At 35.3% G+C, this 25,336-nt stretch overlaps 3 protein-coding genes across 10 annotated transcripts in view; 2 read left to right on the plus strand and 1 right to left on the minus strand.

Annotated features, from left to right (window-relative positions):
- Positions 1-18,798, minus strand: part of LOC144959143 (uncharacterized) — a 45,757-nt gene extending 26,959 nt beyond the window's left edge. For 4 of the 8 annotated variants that reach the window (XR_013642571.1, XR_013642570.1, XR_013642572.1 and 1 more), the window contains exon 1: positions 11,841-11,973. Coding sequence is in view for 1 of the 8 variants with exons in the window: in XM_078891631.1 (XP_078747757.1) it covers positions 9,284-9,307 (24 nt within the window). In the remaining 7 variants the exon portion in view is untranslated. Of the gene's footprint in view, positions 1-1,875; positions 2,358-9,283; positions 9,406-9,530; positions 9,804-11,840; positions 12,033-12,355; positions 12,480-13,256; positions 13,471-15,749; positions 15,851-18,334 lie in introns of those variants that run through there. The other 4 variants (XR_013642568.1, XM_078891631.1, XR_013642573.1 and 1 more) reach the window with 3 other exon arrangements.
- On the plus strand, positions 2,307-7,613 carry LOC144959142 (uncharacterized). Its single transcript, XM_078891629.1, has 2 exons — positions 2,307-2,579; positions 4,836-7,613. Exon 2 carries the CDS (start codon positions 5,046-5,048, stop codon positions 6,003-6,005), a length of 960 nt encoding a protein of 319 aa, XP_078747755.1. The 5' UTR covers positions 2,307-2,579; positions 4,836-5,045; the 3' UTR covers positions 6,006-7,613.
- Positions 18,691-23,860, plus strand: LOC144959141 (uncharacterized). The gene is made up of 2 exons (XM_078891628.1): positions 18,691-18,937; positions 21,137-23,860. The coding sequence occupies exon 2, from the start codon at positions 21,171-21,173 to the stop codon at positions 22,794-22,796; it is 1,626 nt and encodes a 541-aa protein (XP_078747754.1). The 5' UTR covers positions 18,691-18,937; positions 21,137-21,170; the 3' UTR covers positions 22,797-23,860.
- Positions 23,861-25,336: the final 1,476 nt, after the last annotated feature.

The raw sequence follows: 25,336 nt of genomic DNA on the forward strand, positions 1-25,336 counted from the left end.
CTTAAAAATCAGTTGGACATGGTTGGTGCAAGCAGCAGTCGACAAATAAATTTATGTAAAAATTCTTACAAATTGCAGTGTCAGTGCCAATTAGCTTTTCCTAATCAGAAAAAGTGTGGGGGTTTTTTATGCATAGCAGAGACAAACGTTGTCTTCTTGAGTGAAAGTGGAACTATGGATTCATAAAAGAAAAATTCAGCATGACATTCAAAATAAAAAATTGTGACAACAAAAATTTAATGTACGGTAATGCAGTTTTAGCAATCGCTTGGGTTTATTCAGAGACAGACGAGCAGGAAAAACATTTCATATTGCAGAGTTTGGCTGGCAGTTGTCATAAATTTAAAACATTCTACACACTTGGAAACATTGCTAGGTTATTTTGTTGACAATCAATTTATTAAAGAGAAAAAATGTTTCGAGAAATGGCTCTGAGTTCTTTAGGTGACACTTGACTAGCGGTGGCAATTCGGACTCGAGTCTGAATAGTCTCCCGTGGCTATTCTGACTTCAATGCACATGCGCATACAGAGGGAAGACGACACAATGTGGCAGTAGGCAGAGAATGGAACTGATAAAAAAATAGAAAAAGAGTTCAGAAGAAATTTTGTTTTGCCAATATCACACTGACTCAGCCCATGCCCTACTTTGGCCTGTAGAAGGATTGTTGCCTGTCTCACACTATCAGCAATGTTTTTTCTTTGTCCTGATTTTATTTGGACATCGATTTAGACTATATCTGTTAATAGTTACTAAAAGTGTAATTTTGATTTCTTTCATGTCATTATCAATAATTAAAATATTTTTTAAAATAAAATTTAAAAAAAAATAACTATACTGCCATGAGAGACTATTCAGACTGAGTCTGAATAATCTGTGGATTGCACATGTGCATTGGAATTTGAGTCCGAATAACAATGGGAGATTATTCAGACTCGAGTCCGAATAGTCGTAGCCCTCGCTAATTTATGATAAAAATCTTAAATATTGAGAACAAAGATGGGTCTTTTAAGTGACACTCAAACATTCTGATTTTGAAGATAAAAAATGGTGATACTGAATAGACCCTGGATTGTTTAAGCCTCACTGGACACATCAATTAACGAGTCGAATCCAGGTTTGCTTGGGTTTTTTCTCCTTACATAATTAAGCTCTTTGTTTTTAAACATTCAATTTATGCTAAAGGAAATTCACCTTTGCATTTCTACTCTGTATTAAGTGATAGTTAAAATTCATTTCATGAAAATTATGTGAGCTGTCAAAAAGTGAGATGGGCTATGTGAAATCGACATCATTAATTTATTAACCTTTTATCATCAGAATGTGTCTTATATTATGAAATTTTGTATGAGATGACCTCAATTGCCAATTTGTTTCAAATGAAGAAGATAGTTTTTATTCAATTAACTAGGTGAGTTTTATTTTCCCGTGAGACCAATAAATCCAAAAGGTCATGTCTCGTACTAGTATAAAATGACAATTTAAGACTTTTATATAACTAGATATAATCTGAGTAGTCTACGGCAGAGCAAAAACTCAAAATCAAAAACGCCTTTCAAAATACAATCGGATCAGTGACTAGAATCTGACGCAGACACAAGCTAAGAATTCAATTCTTAAATTTAAAAAAGAGTCAGGGGTCTGGCAGAATTACATTGAACTAAAACTACTATCTAGCTTGAATTAGAAATTCTAGACAACGGACCAGGCTACAGTCTGTAGACTGGCGACGCAGAGTTTGGAAATAAGAATAAGGATGATATTTATGAGACGATGTAGGGGGGAGGGAATTGGTGAGTTGGGGGGGGGGGATGATAGTAAGTAAATTATGAAGTAAGGACAGATGATAATAATAGATAAATCGCACTGAATCACCTTTTTCGTCTCTTTTTATCTTTATTTTAAGTTTAGTTTTAAGTATCAAGTCACAAGGTCTAGGCTAGACTATTATAGACCTAGAGTCTAGAGCCTAGAGAGACTGACTCTGACTTAGACGTCTCGACCTCGATCCGATTCAAATTCAGCTGGTTCCATATTTTGCACTTTTTTGCTATTTCAATTTTACGCCTATGCCTTGGTCGGGCACGACCATGTCAATATAAAATTTCTTAAATTTAAATTTTACATAAGGCACGTGAACTATGTGCGCATAGTGAAATTAGCACGAACTTTCTTCTCATTTCGCTGGTTTGTTTACATTCTGTTTCAAGTCTTCCGGTATTACGATGGAGAATTTGATTGGCTCAGAAGCTATGTAACCTCTTCAAGTAGGGTCTCGAAAAAATCATGAAAGTGCTAAAAAATGTGTCATTGTTATTTTTAGTAACAAAATATAAACAACAGTGTTCGAGAGAAATCTGGCTCATACACGATTGATGTTAAAAACTGTATATATAAGGACGGTTTTGTTTATGTCAATTCAGTTTGATCCTCACCAAAGCAATACGACATTGTAAACAACACTAACTTTGGTCTTCATCTTCTGCGACGACCAATCACTGTGCGAGCAATCTCTATCAATTTTCAGCGCAGACAAAACTTATCTAACCTCCCTTTTTCAGAAAAGCAACACTCTAACTGTAAGTAAAGCATCATTTTAATAAATATTTTTTCTTCTCAATATGTATGTTACCATTTTCACCTACTTTTAACAATATATTATTTCTACCGATAGCGGTCAAACACTTTCACCAATTATTACTATAACTCGATACTATAGCTCGACATTTTTTCTTTCAATTCATAAAATTAAAAGTGTAGGTACCCAGCTACATTATATAGGTACAACTCCTCGCTTGGATCATGATCAAAATACTCCCAAAAAATCTGCTATATCAATCCTTACGATAGTTCTGAGCTAATTTCCATTTCATACTCTGTATTGTTTTCTAGTTGTCACTCAAAGTCATAAGGTCAAAGACTCATGCTCTTGGAGCCGGAGATTATCCCAGTTTGTAGCGTTAAACAGTTTTGCTACCCTTCGTATAGAAATAACTTTTGTCTGTCTTAAAGTACATTCTACTAAAAAAAATATACAGCTTCCAATCAATGCCAGATGGACATAAGAGTTAGAAACAAAGCTAGATTCAATTCAAAAATGTATATAAACCCCATTTGAAATGAGGCGCGAGCGCTACCAACTGAGTTATAGCCACAATGTATTGTCTTTTATGTGTTCTATCAATGTTAACATTACAATATCATGTACTCATTGCTGACTACAGCAGCGATAACCGCTCACTCCTTTGAAAATTGTGATGGTGCTTTATGCTCGTGCTTTATCGAAAGCCAGACTACAAAGCGCAAAACAAACAAATAGTAAGTTAATACGTTACCAAAATGGATAGTGCTCATTGCAAAAATAAAAACCAAGACACTTTAACCACTCGGTCTTCATCAACATAGTTAGAATTGTAAATTAGTGTATATTTATAAAGATGAATGCACACGTTTATACAGGGTATTTTCCTCTGTTTTACATTACTCATCGTGCTTCGTATATGATTACTTTATTCTCCGTACGAACTCCATAGAAACAAATTCAAAACATTACTTTTTTTTCTTGCTAGGCACGTTATTGTACTTATATTCCAGTAACATGCATCACTGGTAATGGTATCAACTTTCTCACATTCATTAATGAGTTGAGTAAGCTAATAAATTTGATAGGTTATACTCAGAGTAACAGCGTTGGAAAAGTGTTTTATTATTATTATTAGGTACCTATCCCGCTGAAAACTGATTTTTGCTCGTTTTTAATCGATCTCACTTAAATGGGGGTACAAAAATTTTTTTCAGGATTTTACTTACATTTTTTCTCAACCTTCGAAAATATTTTTTTTACTTTAACAAATTATAAACATTATCGATTTCTGCTGTTTGTTGTTGTTTTTTTTTTTTTTACCTGTTTTATCTTTGTTTGTTTGTTTGTTGTTTTTATTTTTGATTTTTACTTGATTTTTTTTTTTAGTTCTTACTTCGTGTTTCGTTTTGCTTAAGAGAAAACATTTGTTCGATTTTAGCTTTAAAAAATAGTTGCCATAGCTTGCCATCCTCTCAATAGAAGCACATACAACATTCGTCCTTGACAGTCATTAGAACCATGTGGCTAGTATTTATCTCGGGTTTTGTAACACGGCATGACATCAAACATCATTTTTGCTACCTTCTATACAGACTTCTGATACATCGCACTGTAATTTATATCCAACACGTAAACGGTTGTAAAATTTGGGACAACCTCCCCTCTTCTGTATAATAATAATAATAATAATAATAATAATAATAATAATAATAATAATAATAATAATAATAATAATAATAATAATATAATAATATAATAATAATAAAATAAATAATAATAATAATAATAATAATAAATAATAATGATAATATAATAATAATATAATGATAATATAATATAATAATAATAATAATATAATAATAATAAATAATAATAATAATAATAATAATAATAATAATAATAATATATAATAATAATATAAGTTATAAAATATATATGGTGGTGTTGTTGTGTCCTTCGGCAAAGCATGACTTTATTCAAATCAAAATTAAACCACTTGACCAAAGTATGAACCAGTTACTGGCAATAGACAGAGAGTGACAGTCGTTGAAAACGATGTCCAAAAACAAAACGAAACCGTCTGATTTTGAACTGATATAGAAATAACGTTCCATGTAACCATTTTGATGGTTTATTAAATAAACGTGTTGAATTTCATTTAGCATAAAATGAATTACTAGTTTGCATTGTAATTAGATATTATTGCCTTGTGTAGCATTGTAATAAAATATTGATTTTGTTTAATCAACAGGTATTACAAATTTGCAGACAAATCATCATCAAGAATGTTTTCAGTAAACAGCAATTTGATGGACGCCTGCAGACGGCAAAGGCATGGACAAAACATGTTTCCTTGTTTTGTTGACGCTGGATTGCGGCCTTTCAACCAATGTGCATTTGGCCCTTTCGGATATTGTCAAAGTGAAGGAAGTCCTCAGTGTGGATCACAGGAACAAAGTCAATGCCAAATCCCAGATTTTCAACAGATGGCCAGTTTTTGTCCTCCTCTTGGTCAAGTGTTTCGTCATATGATGGAAGAAAACACAAAGACAGGTCTAGTGACAAAAGGCAAGAAGCAAGAAAATGTGAAAAGAATAGTGAATGTAAGCCAAGAAAGCAATCGAAACAATGCCAAGGCCAAATGCGTCCAACTGTACAGGACATTATGAACCATGCTTTGTCTGTCATGAATTGTTTGAATGAGTCAACAGACTCTAACCACAAACTATGGCAACAACAGGTTGATTGTCGTGGTTTTGACCAAAGAGATATCAAAGTAAAGATTGACGGTCATCAAGTCCTGCTAAAGGCGTTCAAGAAACAGGAATCTGAAAATGGAGTTCGTACCATGAGTATGAGTAAGACCGTGCCTCTCCCCAAAAATGTTGATACAAAGAAAATCAAATGTCAGCTCACACATAACGGTTTTCTGGCCATCAAGGCACCATATTTGGCCAAGCCCAAATGTGACAAGAGAAAGGATGCCGTTAAAGAGCTCCTGACTTTAGTTCTTCCCGGACTTGAACAACTGGTCCAAACAATGCATGGTGCTTCAGCTGAATCCGACACAGAAAAAGAAGATGTGGGAGAAGGCAATGAACAGAAAACCGAAACAGATGAAAGCAAAGATTCTGGCAAGTCAGAGCACAAAGCTGCAAGTGCTGAAACTGAAGAAAGATTGTATGAAGTAAAGAAGCAATCAGATGAAGAAGTGAGAGAAATTGTGCAAAGTGTTGGGTCCATTCATGACAGTAAATCATTAGAGCCAGACAATCAAGAACACGAACTCGAATCGGCACCTGAAGCAAATTCAACTGATACTGATACCCCAGCAGAGGTCCAAACACAAGTCATCGAACACTCCCCTATATTGGAGGATGCAAGTGTGACTCAAAAAACCAGTTGTAACAATGCCAGCTGACAATTCCAACTCTAAATCAAACGATGACGATGGAAATGCCTCAATTGCTTCTGAAGATTCATTTGTACTTTTGTCTCAACTCGAGAAGGAATACAAAGATGATCAAAATGAAAAATCAGTGGAGAAGATTTACCTAGTCTAAATGAAACTGAAATGTCACAAGGAGATTCAAATGTCAACACCAGGAAGACTCAACATCTGCAGCAGACAATGATGCCTCAGAAGATCTCGACCTTGTACTTTTCCGTCTCGAGATGCCATCCTACAGCCCAGAGTCCATGAAGGTTACTTTCGACAACACAAAAAGGATTCTCTCCATTTCTGCCAGCAAAGACCAGGGCACTTCCACTATAACCAAGACTGTGTCCATAGACGATGACGTTGATGTTAACGGTCTCCAGTGCCACTTCAAGGACGGGACTCTTATGGTTACAGCTCCTCGTAGGATGACTGTTCGTGTCATTCCCATTTACGCTTGAATTCCTTTGTATCATTAATGATCAGCAAGGTGCATTTCTAGAGGCTAGCCCTGCTTTTCATCAGCATTTGATGTTCTCATCTTCTTACTGTAGTTGCATGTCATTGTCGTTATTTCCATCATCATCATAACCTACCATCATCATAATTATCATAGTCACTATCGTCATCATCATCGTTGTTAAATCATTTCCTTTGATAAATGGCATTATGTGTATTGAAAACTAATGACGAATTATTAAATAATTTGACTTTGTATTTCAAACATCTTATCAAAAATATGTTATCTATTGTGGGCCATTATATTAATTTAATTCATATGTATTAAAAATATCATTATTCAAAATCACAATAAATTATTATCACCATCGTTCATCATCATCATCGAATTATCCTCGGTGTTATTATTATCATAATTCAATTTTAAATCTGTCAACTCTGACAACAATTTTGATTTACTATAAGATTTATTATAAGTGCCCGTTTAAAAATATTGTAGCTAATCTTAAACTCACAAAGGGAGTGACTTTTAAAGTGACAAATTAGGGAGCTGGCACTGGTGTAAGAAAAAGATCTGAAAAAAGTGCATATGAAACAGTGTCAGACAAAGCAATACCAAAAAATGTTCACTAAGATTCACTTCTCTGGGTCTATTAAAGTGTTTTATGTTTTCTTTTCATGCATTTAACTATTAAAGTAAAATTACATTTAAATTTTATGTTAGACTAAAAGCTTATCATCTAAAACACAGAGAGGTTACATTGATTTCATTACAATTTTATCACACTCAACTGTGCAAAATGGTATTAACCAGACTTGTGTAATTTATATTATAATTATATTGATTCTTTTTACAAAGTTTCTTATTATCCATATCTTGATCAATATTTATGTCATATTCTCATTTTACTTTCATGCTCTTAGTTTAGTTAAGTTTATTTTTCTCCTTATTTTCGTGGGGGGGGGGGGGGTTTGTTTTGTTTTTTTTAATTGATGTCATTATGTAAGTCATGTTTAACTTTGTTTTGTTTTGGTTCTTTTTTTAAAGTTGTTTTTAAACTGATCTCATAATATAAAAATTGTGTAAAGAAAATTGTTCAGCAATAAAGTTGATTGAATATCTACAAAAAATGAATGCTTACTTCTGTTTATTTTACACATATGTATGTTATTCTAAACCGCCAGGTCAGTGGTTGGAGACATCAAAATCTGCCAACAAGCCAAATTAATTGGCCTTCAGGGTTCTTAATTCTTAACATCGGTCACCGTCTTCTAACACAGATGGCTGTAAAAGATTTGGTGTCTTACAGTCTATCAGTGTAAATGAATAACAGTAGGATCTGCATAAAGTCAACACTGTTCCGGTCACCTTCTCATTAAAATCAACACCTCTTTTGGTCCCTGATTTCCTGTTCTTTATATAAATGTGTTCCATTGAAAATGGATAAAACCAACCTTGCTTAATTAAAGTCTACCAATCTTTTTGGCCCGGCTGTGTTGGCATTATTAAGATTCCAATGTACATGCATCAATGCGTCGAGACATGGAAAATAGTTCATAGCACGGTAGTATGTTTCATATATCCAGAAGGTACCAAGTTTAATTTCCTGCAGTCTATGTGGCCTTAAGCAAGTCACTTCATCCTCACGTACTTTGTGGTGCTGCACTGTGGCTGATTATTGGGATATTTTATTCTTGCCTTGGATAAGACCCTAACATAAAAAATTGCTTTGGGGGGCAAATGAGTGGAATTTTATATATTTTTATATTAGCACTTTTTGCCTAAGTCTAAAATCTTGTGACTGGGTGGGATCTGTAGACCTCCCATGGTGAGCAGGGAGGTCACTGAGGACGAAGGCATTTGAGTTGCTCCATTTTATTTATGTTTTTAAAATATCAAATTAAGAAATTTAGCTTTAGGAGCAGGCAATGGTGTGAGATAAAGAACTGAACAAGTATTAGTGTATATGAAAGGTGCTAGGCAAAGCAAGAAAAAAAAACATCCCAAAAAATCAGTCGACCTTGACTGGGGATCAAACCTCAGACCTTCTGATCACATAGGATTCACAGCATAAAACCAATACCCTTGTGAAGATAGGTATTAAAATTGTCCCAACTATCGGAAGCCTCTGTGGTGTAATGGTAGCATCTCTGACTCTGACCGGTAAGCAAAAGGTCTGAGGTTTGATCCCCGGCCAAGGTCGGCTGACTTTTTTGGGATGGTTTTTTTCTTGAATTTTTCTTTCTTGCTTTGTCTGGCACCTTTCATACACACTTGTTCAGTTCTTTATCTTACAAGAGTGTCTGCTCCTTAATTTCTTAATTTAATATTTTCAACAAAAAAAAAAAGATGGAGCAACTCAAATATCTTCGTCCTCATCCTCTGGGGTTCAATGTATGTGTTATTGGATGCAAGCGTCGTGTTCAATGTATGTGTTGTTGGATGCAAGCGAGCGTTCAATGTATGTGTTATTTGATACAAGCAAGGGTTCACAGCATAAAATGCATACCCTTGTGAAGAATATAGGTTGTAAAATTGTCCCATATCGGGAGCCTCTGTGGTGTAATGGTAGCACGCCTGACAAGTAATCAGAAGGTCTGACGTTCAATCCCCAGTCGAGGTAGAATGATTTTTTGGGATGTTTTTTTTTCTTGTATTTTTCTTTCTTGCTTTGTCTGGCACCTTTCATACACACTTGTTCAGTTCTTTATCGATCTTGCTCCATTTGCATGTGAAGCATGTATTCTATCAACTGAGCTATCGGGACCCCCGCAAAATGATGATGAAGGAGGGAAAGTACCTTTGGATGAGCACATGCCTTCATCAATCAGATGATTGTTTTGTTTTGGTTGGGCCTCGCAATGCGCAACAGACACCAAATAACCTAACCTTCCTCAGGCACAGGAAATACATTGGCCCTGGCTAGAGAGTTATGAGGCGGTGAACCAATGGGAGGGAAAAAAAGTTGCATTGAACCTTATAATAATAAGCAAACAAAATAAGAAAACAAAAGCCACATAAAACATCAATAAACATCACTCTTATCATAAGATATAAAAAATAGTCAATATATTATATATAATCACAAAATTTAAAATAATAACAGAAAAAGACAAGGGTGTGTTAAGCTGTTACGAAAGTGTTTCATGGCCAAAGACACATGACAGGTGTTGAAAAAAAAGTAGTTTTCAGAGTTGGAGTTCTCTCAGTGTACAAGCATGAAAGTTTCATTTGTTTGTAATCCTCTGGACTGGGTCCATCTCACAGTCACAGTACTTTACACTTTTATGCAATCTCTAACCAGCCCATTTGACAAATCACTAGGGTCAACAGAAAAAAAAAAAAGAATAAAATATAGAAAAATCAAAACTGAGCCAAATGTGTACCAAGTTCACAAATAATGGATATGGACACCAAAGTCTGTAAAAACATATCTGGCCCCCCAGAAATATGCAAAAAAATATCCCAAATTATGCGGGGGAAATTGCAAATTATGCGGGGGGGGGGGGGGGGGAAAAGGCAAATTATGCAAGGGAAATTACAAATTATGCAAAACAAGAAAAAAGTAATAAATCGCTGTCTAAATTTTCCATTGCTTTATTTACATTTAACCAATTCAAAATTAAAGAACTACAACGCAAATTCAAAACTTAATTTTTTGTTGTAGCACAGAAAAGCTAGATGTCGCAGAGACGTTGTGCTAAGACTCCTGCGCCTGTCTGACAATATCAGATTGTAAACAGAAAAGCTGCGCTCAGCATCAGCGCTGTTGATCGTGGTGTATATGTACCACTTGGCACAAGCAGCCAAAGCGGGCACTTCATCAGAAATGGACTGCCAAAAATGTGGCACGTCAACAGAAAAGGTGATGGAGTTCTTCACCGCGAGGGGCCCAAGCTGCCGGGTGTACCTCTTGATCTCCTCCTCGGGTACAGTTTTCAGCTTTGTGAGGCTCTCAAGTTGATCCCAAGGTGGAGACAGGAGCAGCTTAGCGGGTTTGAAAAATGGGACCTCTCTTAAAAAGTCAATCCCTGGCTGTCAAAGTTACAGGGAAGTCACTGTCACGTATTTGGGAACATCGTCAGCCTTTTTCGGTTTCATTTTTCTTCATACAATGAATGGTCATAAATTCACGCTAAAAACCATATTTTGCATAATTATGCGGTAAAAGGTGAATTATGCGGCCGCATTGCGGTAAGTGGCAAATTATGCGGCTGCACTGCGGCCGCATTGGTCGCGTTTTCCTGGGGGGCCAGACATATCGTGTATCAATGCAACCCATCCAATGGGCGTGCTCAACAAAGATATGGAAAATGTCTGAATGAATACAGTGCACTCTCCCGATAACGACCTCTCCGAATAACGACATTCTCCCGATAACGACATTGGCCCCCGGTCCCGATTTTTTTACTATATGTTATTAGTAATAAAACTCTCTAAATAATGACATACTTTTTAGACCACTCTCCGGATAGCGACATTGAGTTAGCAATAATCGGCTGTGACTTTGCTAGATACAAAAATAAAAATAGCTAAAATGTTGTTTCCGGTAAGTTTCATCGACAGCGACTTGGCAGTGACCAGCGAGGTATCAGTCGATTCCATCGTTGACAGTATCAAACAGAGACAGGAGCCACCCGAAGATGACGACGATGATGAAGATGAAGCTGCCCCTCTTGTCACGGGTAGTGACGCAAATTCGGCACTACAAACTCTCAGACGGTTTGCACTGCAACATAAGGATGGTGCATCTATTTTGATAAAGTTGGCCCTATGATTTACAGCAACAAGCGACAGACCGGGATTATGGATTTCTTCTCTAAATCGAAATCTGACAGTTAGTTTTAAAAAAAACAAAACAAAAAAAAACAAACAAAAAACAACAACAACAAAAAAAAACACAAAAAAAAAACATTTTTAATGTGGCCATGTGTTCAGTTGTATTATGGTATACAGCTTGCACTCATGCCAGTCCCAAGCCCGGATAAACAACAAAGGGAAAATGATACACAAAAAACAACAACAACAACAACAACAAAAACAAACAAACAAACAAAAAACAACAAAACTACACACACACACTTCGTGTATTTTAAATGTTTGGAAAGTCCGATCACTGATCACCCACTATGGTTGGTACATTAATGTACATTCTAAGGGTCTAACCACACCCCTTTTTCCGCCATCTTGAAATTTTCCGAATAACGACATGTTCCCGACAACGACATGCACCTCTGGTCCCGAGCCATGTCGTTATCGGGAGAGTGCACTGTATATAGACCCTGTAGTGAAGTGTCTACTAGAGATTTAAAATGATGGATTGATATGAAAAATATTAGGAGCTAATGGAAAATTACCTGTTAAACAAAGTCAAAGGAATATTGGGTGAATTCAGGATTTGAATCTAGTCCTGATCTCATATGCTCAACTGCCACCTCGGTCTCTTGCCAAATGGTCTATAGAATTCTCTTTCCGCCTTTGCCTTGTTTAGATGTGCCAATTGTACATCGAGAGTAGTTCTCTTCTCTGCCTCTGAAGTATTTGCAGATCTGTAAAAATGAAAAGAAAGGGAAAAGAATCTTAATAAATTTTCAACTGAAACTATCAACAAACATCAATAAAAAGAAATTTGAAATCGCCACCGAGAAATCAAGTATAAGCCAAAAACCAAGAAAAAAAGGAGAGAGAGAGAGAGAGAGAGAGAGAGAGAGAGAGAGAGAGAGAGAGAGAGAGAGAGAGAGAGAGAGAGAGAGAGAGAGAGAGAGAGAGATAGAGAGAGAGATCCCTGTATCTGCATCTGAGGGAGAAGGATATTTCATGACCTGTAAGATTATTGGAAATAAAGGTAATCTAATCTTTTAAAAACTAATACCTGAAAATTTTGACATTGTTGCTTTATCACGTTCAACATAAATCCGCCTTTGGCCATCCCACAACATGTGGCAGATGTTTCCTCCAAATACCCACATAGGCAGTATATCCCAGAGCTTGATTTCCTGAAAACAAATCAAAAGTGGTAACGCAGAGCTGCCAACCCCATCTGATGAGAATGTGTACAATGGAACCTCAAAAAGGGGGAGATTTCATGAAAATGGGTACAATCCTGAAATCGACGGAAACTAACCATTGCAAAAGTAAGAGGAAGGTAAACTTACATAAAGTCACACCGCACAAGCTCAATTGCAGCAACAATGATGTTCCCAAGACTATAATCCAATCCTTTCAGAATTCTACCTCCCAGCATGAAGATCATAATTGGTCAAAAAATATATGAATATCCACTTGGTCACCAAGGTTTCTCTATTTTTTCTCTAGTTTTGCTATTACAACTAAAGAAAACTGAAGTGACCCCGTACACTGAAAATGGGTACAATCTTGGGGGAAATGCGTACAAGCGTACAATCGCTGAAAATACGTACAATTCCGCATTTTTTGCGGTAGGTTGGCAGCTCTGGGTAACGCAATTGTAAAATTCAATCCAAACATATATTAATGCTTATACACACAATCAAATAAAAAGAAAAGTAAGGTGGGCAACCCTTAAAAGAAAACAAAAAAAAAAAAACAATGCTCTAATTATATCCGGAGCTCATAAAATAATTAAAGATGTAATTCTCTTTTACATGCCAATGAGTTTCAATTCGTTAACGTTTTAAACTGGAATCAAATAATTTGTAAATAGGATAGAATTTATGAAAGTAGTAAAATTGGGATTGAAATGGAAACAACAAAAACCACCTCATTGATTTTTAGAAATAAGATGAATCACTTACCATTGCTTCACAAGCCAATTTGTACTGTCTGTGAATATCTGCCTTTGTCCAATTCGCAGGATTGTAAGCGTATGCCCTCTTCCCAAACAAGGTTGTTGAGGAATTCAAGGACATCCTCAGGCTTGTGCAGTCCACCCTCCCTTGGCTTCCTTACGGAGACTGAGCGGATTATTCCGGGCTATAGCAGCCTTTCCTACCTTGATTGTTTCACATCCTGCCAACAAAAAAATATATAAATAATATAAGGTAATATCAAATGAAATGTCCCAAACATCAGAATAAAAACCAGCAATTCAATAGTATAGGGAGGGATCTATTCTCGGCCCCCTCCTTTTTACAATGTATATGCTCCCCTTTCTGATATGTTATCCACCTTTCCCATTGATTTTCATTTATATGCTGATGACACTCAGCTGTATACCAAACTCAAGAAAGATTCAGAGTTATCATTAGTATCTGTTAAGGAAAATGAAATTGCCAACATAAAGGATTAGATCAAATTAAACAAACTTAAATTTAATGATGACAAGACAGAAATGATAATCTTTGGAAATATTTTTATTTTTGTTTGTTTGTTGCTTTAGGTCTCTTCCAACACAATTGAGGTTATATGAGAGACCGCTGAATCAAAAAAACAAGCAATCTAACAAAAATAGTACAAATGTAAATCAAAATCATAACCTAAAGATATCATAAGCTAAATTATAAATAACCAAGAACAAACAGGCAGAAGATTTACAGAAAAAAAATATCCCTGTCAAAAATACAATCACAAACCAAAGAAGCAGGATAGGCTAGTAAAGAGAAGAAGAAACGACATCACTATCGGATCGTACACCCATGCGAACATCATAGGCATATGATTCAAGGGTGATGCTCCCATCCAACCACCCGCTCTTTGGAAATAGGTATCAACTCTAAAAAATATCTACAAATGAGATACTAGTGGGAGAAAATACTATTAAACCTAGTTCGTGTGTGAGAAATCTTGGGGTGTATTTAGATCAAGAGTTATCCATGGAAAATCATGTTTAAAACGTAGTATGTCAATGTTGTAACTTATCACATTAGAAACATTGGAAGAATCAGACATTATATATTGATGAGGATATTACAAAGATGCTTGTTAATTCTTCCGTAGTGGCATGGCCAGAAACTGGTCCCAATGGTGCAATATCTTCATTTGACTCCACATCTGCAACAACGGCATCTTCTAAACTTTAACTCTTGTCGAATGGTATTGAGACTGAGTACCAGTGATAGTGGCATTGACCTTGCCGATAATATCAAGAACAAGAAGCATCAGCACTGGATATATAAGAAAGTGAGAAATAGTTGATCTGGGGGTTCCTTTTTTTTTCTTTTGGGGGGGGGGGGGGGGGTAAGAGATCTGTCCCATTTACCAACACTCAGTCTCAGTTCCAACCCGGGGTTGGTCGGGCAGCTTGCAAAAACAGACTGACGTACTGGGTGATGTAAGAGGCATTTCTTGTTAGCCTATTTGTTGAAAGCCAAGTTATATTATTGATATCAGGAATGTCCACTACTGTTATCAGTACAAAGAAATGCTGGCGCACCCTGACTGGGACTAAACTTGATCGCTATATTCATGGTTCTGATCAATGACAATTCACGGGATGTCATTGGACGATAATCTCACACTTTCCTTTACTGTTAGTTTACATCACAGCAGGATATTTCTGCATTTTCATTGGCTGTTGTGTTTTACTTCACTGCAGGATATCTCGACATAAATTGTATTCATTCTTTTTTTTTAACCAAATTATCCCTGGTATCCATAGTTTGCAATGTTGATATAACCGTCTTGTGATAAAAGTTATGTCGATATAGGTGATCTCCATTTCCTAATGTTATAAAGCTAAAGACAAGATGGGACTTTGATGTCATATCAATATAAGCATGATGTCAATATAACTGTTGTCTGTTCTGCACTGTATACTGTATGCTTTTTAGGGTGGACCAAATAATTATCTCCCTGTGTTTTGTTCAAATTGTGTCCGGATTAAAATCAATATGAGCTTACCTAACAATAGAATTAACCAGAAAAAGACACTTCTTTAAAGTCATGTTTAAATAACCTGTTTTTAACCTGAATGCCCATTTTAAAAGGTAAAAAGATGCCTCTTGAATTAACACAAAAATACAAATAAATGACAGACATGTATAGAAAAGAATCTTCCCATACTTCTCTCCTCTTTGCTGTAAACTTCACTTATTGCTGACTAAGCTACGTGCATAGACTAAATCAAATTAAGGATGTAACTCTTCCTTATACTACAAGTTATTCTCTGGTCCCAGACATAGCAGTATTATAATAGATTTTGCTGCAACTTTATTTTTAAATATTAAAGAATCTAATTAAAGAATCTATCCAACATTCAAAATGAAGGCAACAAAACTTAGGACAATAAATAAATATTGGTACATCATGTGACAAACAGCATGATTCATCTAGAAGAAATGTGTCCTCACTCTTTTCTTCTCTGTCTGTTTTCGATGCTTTTTGCAGGTGTGATCTGTATCATTGAAGGGCAAAGACAAAAGGCTGCCGGAAACGAAAGCGTCTTGTATTTCTGAAGAAGATTTGTTTTTAATTTAATGAAAATAAAAAAGTTAAAATCAGAATTGGATGAAAATTCAGAATTTCAAGACAACAAAAGAAATGGTATTATTTGTGACCAACCGTTTCAACGTGTTATTATATCAGGATGACATAGGTGCTGGAAATTGAATACAAATAAATGCTTTAGTTTTAGAGTCTATCCTTTCAAAATCATTTTTAAAAAGTTTGTGAGGAGGGTTAAAAAATCTCCAGTTGTTTGGGTAACAGTCAATTTAATCTATGAGAAAAAAAATTGCCCATTGCATAGTCGACTCTGGATTCTTTTTTCCTGGAAACCATTTCTGGTAATATTAATGTATCACAGAATTCGCTCTGGATTGTTTTGTTTGAATTAAAGCAAACATTCAATATTTTTTTAAAAAATTGTATTGCAGCCAACCCAGAATTGTTTACATATGACCAAGCAATTAATGAAAAAATTCTTAATACATCGCAGACAACAATAGTTCTTTAAAAACTCATTTGATGAAAAATCTTAAAAATCAGTTGGACATGGTTGGTGCAAGCAGCAGTCGACAAATAAATTTATGTAAAAATTCTTACAAATTGCAGTGTCAGTGCCAATTAGCTTTTCCTAATCAGAAAAAGTGTGGGGGTTTTTTATGCATAGCAGAGACAAACGTTGTCTTCTTGAGTGAAAGTGGAACTATCGATTCATAAAGAAAAATTCAGCATGACATTCAAAATAAAAAATTGTGACAACAAAAATTTAATGTACGGTAATGCAGTTTTAGCAATCGCTTGGGTTTATTCAGAGACAGACGAGCAGGAAAAACATTTCATATTGCAGAGTTTGGCTGGCAGTTGTCATAAATTTAAAACATTCTACACACTTGGAAACATTGCTAGGTTATTTTGTTGACAATCAATTTATTAAAGAGAAAAAAATGTTTCGAGAAATGGCTCTGAGTTCTTTAGGTGACACTTGACTAGCGGTGGCAATTCGGACTCGAGTCTGAATAGTCTCCCGTGGCTATTCTGACTTCAATGCACATGCGCATACAGAGGGAAGACGACACAATGTGGCAGTAGGCAGAGAATGGAACTGATAAAAAAATAGAAAAAGAGTTCAGAAGAAATTTTGTTTTGCCAATATCTCACTGACTCAGCCCATACCCCTACTTTGGCCTGTAGAAGGATTGTTGCCTGTCTCACACTATCAGCAATGTTTTTTCTTTGTCCTGATTTTATTTGGACATCGATTTAGACTATATCTGTTAATAGTTACTAAAAGTGTAATTTTGATTTCTTTCATGTCATTATCAATAATTAAAATATTTTTTTAAATAAATTTAAAAAAAAATAACTATACTGCATGAGAGACTATTCAGACTGAGTCTGAATAATCTGTGGATTGCACATGTGCATTGGAATTTGAGTCCGAATAACAATGGGAGATTATTCAGACTCGAGTCCGAATAGTCGTAGCCCTCGCTAATTTATGATAAAAATCTTAAATATTGAGAACAAAGATGGGTCTTTTAAGTGACACTCCAAAATTCTGATTTTGAAGATAAAAAATGGTGATACTGAATAGACCCTGGATTGTTTAAGCCTCACTGGACACATCAATTAATGAGTCGAATCCAGGTTTGCTTGGGTTTTTTCTCCTTACATAATTAATCTCTTTGTTTTTAAACATTCAATTTATGCTAAAGGAAATTCACCTTTGCATTTCTACTCTGTATTAAGTGATAGTTAAAATTCATTTCATGAAAATTATGTGAGCTGTCAAAAAGTGAGATGGGCTATGTGAAATCGACATCATTAATTTATTAACCTTTTATCATCAGAATGTGTCTTATATTATGAAATTTTGTATGAGATGACCTCAATTGCCAATTTGTTTCAAATGAAGAAGATAGTTTTTATTCAATTAACTAGGTGAGTTTTATTTTCCCGTGAGACCAATAAATCCAAAAGGTCATGTCTCGTACTAGTATAAAATGACAATTTAAGACTTCTATATAACTAGATATAATCTGAGTAGTCTACGGCAGAGCAAAAACTCAAAATCAAAAACGCCTTTCAAAATACAATCGGATCAGTGACTAGAACTAGAATCTGACGCAGACACAAGCTAAGAATTCAATTCTTAAATTTAAAAAAGAGTCAGGGGTCTGGCAGAATTACATTGAACTAAAACTACTATCTAGCTTGAATTAGAAATTCTAGACAACGGACCAGGCTACAGTCTGTAGACTGGCGACGCAGAGTTTGGAAATAAGAATGAGGATGATATTTATGAGACGATGTAGGGGGGAGGGAATTGGTGAGTTGGGGGGGGGGATGATAGTAAGTAAATTATGAAGTAAGGACAGATGATAATAATAGATAAATCGCACTGAATCATCTTTTTCGTCTCTTTTTATCTTTATTTTAACAAGTCACAAGGTCTAGACTATTATTATAGACCTAGAGCCTAGATACTGACTCTGACTCTGACTTAGACGTCTCGACCTCGATCCGATTCAAATTCAGCTGGTTCCATATTTTGCACTTTTTTGCTATTTCAATTTTACGCCTATGCCTTGGTCGGGCACGACCATGTCAATATAAAATTTCTTAAATTTAAATTTTACAGAAGGCACGTGAACTATGTGCGCATAGTGAAATTAGCACGAACTTTCTTCTCATTTCGCTGGTTTGTTTACATTCTGTTTCAAGTCTTCCGGTATTACGATGGAGAATTTGATTGGCTCAGAAGCTATGTAACCTCTTCAAGTAGGGTCTCGAAAAATCATGAAAGTGCTAAAAAATGTGTCATTGTTATTTTTAGTAACAAAATATAAACAACAGTGTTCGAGAGAAATCTGGCTCATACACGATTGATGTTAAAAACTGTATATATAAGGACGGTTTTGTTTATGTCAATTCAGTTTGATCCTCACCAAAGCAATACGACATATTGTAAACAACACTAACTTTGGTCTTCATCTTCTGCGACGACCAATCACTGTGCGAGCAATCTCTATCAATTTTCAGCGCAGACAAAACTTATCTAACCTCCCTTTTTCAGAAAAGCAACACTCTAACTGTAAGTAAAGCATCATTTTAATAAATATTTTTTCTTCTAAATATGCATGTTATCATTTTCACCTACTTTTAACAATATATTATTTCTACCGATAGCGGTCAAACACTTTCACCAATTATTACTATAATTAATAATTGCTCGACATTTTTTCTTTCAATTCATAAAATTAAAAGTGTAGGTACCCAGCTACATTATATAGGTACAACTCCTCGCTTGGATCATGATCAAAATACTCCCAAAAAAATCTGCTGTATCAATCCTTACGATAGTTCTGAGCTAATTTCCATTTCATACTCTGTATTGTTTTCTAGTTGTCACTCAAAGTCATAAGGTCAAAGACTCATGCTCTTGGAGCCGGAGATTATCCCAGTTTGTAGCGTTAAACAGTTTTGCTACCCTTCGGATAGAAAGAACTTTTGTCTGTCTTAAAGTACATTCTACTAAAAAATATACAGCTTCCAATCAATGCCAGATGGACATAAGAGTTAGAAACAAAGCTAGATTCAATTCGAAAATGTATATAAACCCCATTTGAAATGAGGCGCGAGCGCTACCAACTGAGTTATAGCCACAATGTATTGTCTTTTATGTGTTCTATCAATGTTAACATTACAATATCATGTACTCATTGCTGACTACAGCAGCGATAACCGCTCACTCCTTTGAAAATTGTGATGGTGCTTTATGCTCGTGCTTTATCGAAAGCCGGACTACAAAGCGCAAAACAAACAAATAGTAAGTTAATACGTTACCAAAATGGATAGTGCTCATTGTCGCGTGTCTTGCAAAAAAAAAACCAAAACACTTTAACCACTCGGTCTTCATCAACATCGTTAGAATTGTAAATTAGTGTATATTTATAAAGATGAATGCACACGTTTATACAGGGTATTTTCCTCTGTTTTACATTACTCATCGTGCTTCGTATATGATTACTTTATTCTCCGTACGAACTCAATAGAAACAAATTCAAAACATTACTTTTTTTTCTTGCTAGGCACGTTATTGTACTTATATTCCAGTAACATGCATCACTGGTAATGGTATCAACTTTCTCACATTAATTAATGAGTTGAGTAAGCTAATAAATTTGATAGGTTATACTCAGAGTAACAGCGTTGGAAAAGTGTTTTATTATTATTATTATTAGGTACCTATCCCGCTGAAAACTGATTTTTGCTCGTTTTTAATCGATCTCACTTAAATGGGGGTACAACAAATTTTTTCAGGATTTTACTTACATTTTTTCTCAACCTTCGAAAATAGTTTTTTTACTTTAACAAATTATAAACATTATCGATTTCTGCTGTTTGTTGTTTTTTTGTTTTTTTGGTTTGTTTTGTTTTTGTTTTTTTACCTGTTTTATCTTTGTTTGTTTGTTTGTTGTTTTATTTTTGATTTTTACTTGATTTTTTTTTAGTTCTTACTTCGTGTTTCGTTTTGCTTAAGAGAAAACATTTGTTCGATTTTAGCTTTAAAAAATAGTTGCAATAGCTTCCATCCTCTCAATAGAAGCACATACAACATTCGTCCTTGACAGTCATTAGAACCATGTGGCTAGTATTTATCTCGGGTTTTGTAACACGGCATGACATCAAACATCATTTTTGCTACCTTCTATACAGACTTCTGATACATCGCACTGTAATTTATATCCAACACGTAAACGGTTGTAAAATTTGGGACAACCTCCCCTCTTCTGTATAATAATAATAATAATAATAATAATAATAATAATAAAAATATAATAATAATATAATAATATAATGATAATAATAATATAATATAATAATAATAATAATAATAATAATAATAATAATAATAATAATAATAATAATAATAATAATAATAATAATAATAGTAATAATATAAGTTATAAAATATATGTGGTGGTGTTGTTGTGTCCTTCGGCAAAGGATGACTTTATTCAAATCAAAATTAAACCACTTGACCAAAGTATGAACCAGTTACTGGCAATAGACAGAGAGTGACAGTCGTTGAAAACGATGTCCAAAAACAAAACGAAACCGTCTGATTTTGAACTGATATAGAAATAACGTTCCATGTAACCATTTTGATGGTTTAAATAAACGTGGTGAATTTCATTTAGCATAAAATGAATTACTAGTTTGCATTGTAATTAGATATTATTGTCTTGTGTAGCATTGTAATAAAATATTGATTTTGTTTAATCAACAGGTATTACAAATTTGCAGACAAATCATCATCAAGAATGTTTTCAGTAAACAGCAATTTGATGGACGCCTGCAAACGGCAAAGGCATGGACAAAACATGTTTCCTTGTTTTGTTGACGCTGGATTGCGGCCTTTCAACCAATGTGCATTTGGCCCTTTCGGATATTGTCAAAGTGAAGGAAGTCCTCAGTGTGGATCACAGGAACAAAGTCAATGCCAAATCCCAGATTTTCAACAGATGGCCAGTTTTTGTCCTCCTCTCGGTCAAGTGTTTCGTCATATGATGGAAGAAAACACCAAAGACAGGTCTAGTGACAAAAGGCAAGAAGCAAGAAAATGTGAAAAGAATAGTGAATGTAAGCCAAGAAAGCAATCGAAACAATGCCAAGGCCAAATGCGTCCAACTGTACAGGACATTATGAACCATGCTTTGTCTGTCATGAATTGTTTGAATGAGTCAACAGACTCTAACAACAAACTATGGCAACAACAGGTTGATTGTCGTGGTTTTGACCAAACAGATATCAAAGTAAAGATTGACGGTCATCAAGTCCTGCTAAAGGCGTTCAAGAAACAGGAATCTGAAAATGGAGTTCGTACCATGAGTATGAGTAAGACCGTGCCTCTCCCCGAAAATGTTGATACAAAGAAAATCAAATGTCAGCTCACACATAACGGTTTTCTGGCCATCAAGGCACCATATTTGGCCAAGCCCAAATGTGACAAGAGAAAGGATGCCGTTAAAGAGCTCCTGACTTTAGTTCTTCCCGGACTTGAACAACTGGTCCAAACAATGCATGGTGCTTCAGCTGAATCCGACACTGAAAAAGAAGATGTGGGAGAAGGCAATGAACAGAAAACCGAAACAGATGAAAGGAAAGATTCTGGCAAGTCAGAGCACAAAGCTGCAAGTGCTGAAACTGAAACTGAAGAAAGAGTACGTGAAGCACAGAAGCAATCAGACGAAGAAGAAGGGAGAGAAATTATGCAGAGTGTTGGGTCTAGTCACAACATTAAACCAATAGGGCCAGACAATTATGAACACGAACTCGAATCGACACCTGAAGGAAATTCAACTGATACTGATACCCCAGCAGAGGTCCAAATACAAGTCATCGATCACTCTCCTATTTTGGAGGATGCAAGTGTGGCTCAAAAACCAGTTGTAACAGTGCCAGCTGACAATGCCAACTCTAAATCAGACGATGACGATGGAAATGCCTCAATTACTTCTGAAGATTCATTTGTACTTTTGTCTCAACTCGAGAAGGAATACAAAGATAATCAAAATGAAAACATCAGCGAAGAAAATGTACCTAGTCTAAATGAAACTGAAATGTCACAAAGAGATTCAAATGTCAACACCCAGGAAGACTCGACATCGGCAGCAGACAATGATGCCTCAGAAGATCTCGATCTTGTACTTTTCCGTCTCGAGATGCCTTCCTACAGCCCAGAGTCCATGAAGGTTACTTTCGACAACACAAAAAGAATTCTTTCCATTTCTGCCAGGAATGACCAGGGCACTTCCACTATAACCAAGACTGTGTCCATAGACGATGACGTTGATGTTAACGGCCTCCAGTGCCACTTCAAGGACGGGACTCTGATAGTTACAGCTCCTCGTAGGATGACTGTTCGGGTCATTCCCATTAATGCTTGAATTCCTTTATATCATTAATGATCAGCAAGGTGCATTTCTAGAGGTTAGCCCTGCTTTTCATCCGTATTTGCTGTTCTCGTCTTCTGAATGAAACTGCATGTTGTCGCAGTTATTTCCATCATCATCATCATCATCATCATCATCATCATCATCATCATCATCATCATCATCATCATCATCATCATCATCATCATCAACAACAACAACATCGTCAGCGTCATCACCATCCTTGTTATCATTGTCGCTATCTCTATCCACCCATGATGATCTTATTCATTGATAAATCATCTCCTTTGACTTTGATATTGTGTGTATTGAAAAGTAACCATGTCAATTAATGATAATTCGGTAATGATTTAAAATGTCTTATCAGAAAGATGTATTCTTTATCTAGCGTTCATTATTATAATAATAATATTAACTTTATTTCTAAAAAAATATTATCATTATTCAAAATTGCAATAAACTTTAAATTAATCATCGTCATCATCATCATCATCATCATCATCATCATCATCATCATCATCACAGCCGTTGTCGTCACGGTTGTCATCATCACCATCATTAAAGTAGTATCTTCATTATCATTATCATTATTCAATTTTATATCTGTTTAGTTTCTAAACATTGTAGCTTAATTGAACTCGCAAAAAGGTGACTTTTAAAGTGACAAATTAAGGAGCAGGCACTGGTTTAAGACGAAGTAAAACTGAAAAAGTGTGTATGAAACAGTGTCAGTGTCAGACAAAACACTCTTTAATACACAACTTTGTCTTACACAGTTTCATACACATTTTTTAAAGATCTCTGTGTGACTTATACCTTTGTCCTATTTATGTATTATATTTTTTTAATGCATGATTCTTGGAAAACTTTGTTGTTTACATTTTTTTAAATTGATGTCATGATATGGTATGTTTTTTGGGTTTTTTAAGAATGTATTATTTATTTTATTTATTTATTAATTTTTTTTTTTTTTTGCAAGTTAAAAAAAATGATGTCATAATGTAATAATCGTGTTTAGAATATTGTTCAGCAATAAAGTTGATTGAATATCTTCGAAATTGATTACATTCTTTTGTTTATTATACTTTTACTTCACGTACAAGTAAGTTTATTATCAAACTGCCAAAATGGGGATAGAGATATAAATACGTGCCAACAAGCCAAATTAATTGGCTTTCGGGGTTCTCAGGTGGCTGTAAAAGACAGTCTTATCACTTATCAGTGGAACAGTGGAATCTGCATAAATTCAACATTGCTAAAGTCAACTTCTCCTTAGAGCTAACATCTCTTTTGGTTCCAAATATCTCGTCCTTTATCTAAGTGTGCTCCATTTATAATTAATGGATGAAGTCAGCCTTATTTAAAGTCAACCAATCTTTTTGGTCCGGCGATGTTGAGTTGAATTTATCAGGGCTCCGTCGTACATGCGTCAATGCGTTGAAACACGGTCTTTGCTTCATATGCAGAAACACGGTTTTTGTTTCATATCCAGAAGGGACCGAGCTCAATTTCCCGCTGTCTGTGCAAGTCACCTCGCCCTAGCTTATTTGGCGGCGCGGCACTGAGGCTGACGTCTGGGATGTACCAGTCTTGCCTTGGGACAGACCCAAACGCAAAAGTTTACCTCTAGGGCGAATGAATTGAATCTTATCCTTTTATTTATTTATTTATTTATTTATTTATTTATTTATTTATTCTATCGATTTATCTATTAGTTTTATTATTAGCGCCTTTTGCCTTAGCTGGAACCTTGTGATAGGGCCTATTGACTTCTCATGGCGAGTAGAAAGGTCACTTTGCGTTGTCTTATATCCTCCCATATTTCTTTTTCCATGTTGTTTTATCTTGGAATAAGATTTTGCTCAGCTTTGTCATGGCCCTGTCTGGAGAACTTGGTTGAGAGAACGCTCAAGTGTTTATACGAGTAATTTGGAGATGATATCCCCCCCCCCCCCCCCTGTAATCATCTCTCTTTTACGTACTGTTATTAATATTGTTTTGTTTTGAACATACATTTTGTAAACATTTGAGTGTAGTCCACTAACTGGGATCGTGCCCTTGTACTTGATGACACTTTTAGATTGTCTCAAACTAAATACATAGTGATAGTGTGCTCGTGAAATCTACTTTTGTTCCCTATCGGAACCAGTCCCTTTGTCTTATTTTCCCTTGTAGTATTTATTTGAACTGTAAATCGAGAATTTTGTGCTCTCCCGTTTTCTTTCTTTTTACTGGCGCTGAAAGGACCTTTTACAAGCGTTGTAAAACCCTTAAAATTTTTTAAACAAACAAAAGAGAAAAAAAAACAACAGAAAAAACAAACAAACAAACAACAACATTAAAAAAGCAAATATTAAAAGACAAAACAAACTCACATTGCGATAAGGTTTCATAATTGGAAGAGCAGATGCTTAGACAGGAAAGCATTTAGCCACTGAGGATGGCAATTGAGAGAGAGAGAGAGAGAGAGAGAGAGAGAGAGAGAGAGAGAGAGAGAGAGAGAGAGAGGAGAGAGAGAGAGAGAGAGAGAGAGA

The sequence above is a fragment of the Berghia stephanieae genome, chromosome 13 (assembly GCF_034508935.2).
Source record: "Berghia stephanieae isolate SIO BIC M18660-M18661 chromosome 13, UCSD_Bste_1.3, whole genome shotgun sequence".
NCBI classification, from domain to species: Eukaryota; Metazoa; Mollusca; class Gastropoda; order Nudibranchia; family Aeolidiidae; genus Berghia; species Berghia stephanieae.

Coding starts and splice junctions, on each gene's coding strand:
- LOC144959141 (XM_078891628.1), top strand. CDS start 21,171: ATGTTTTCAGTAAACAGCAATTTGATGGACGCCTGCAAACGGCAAAGG.
- LOC144959142 (XM_078891629.1), top strand. CDS start 5,046: ATGCCAAATCCCAGATTTTCAACAGATGGCCAGTTTTTGTCCTCCTCT.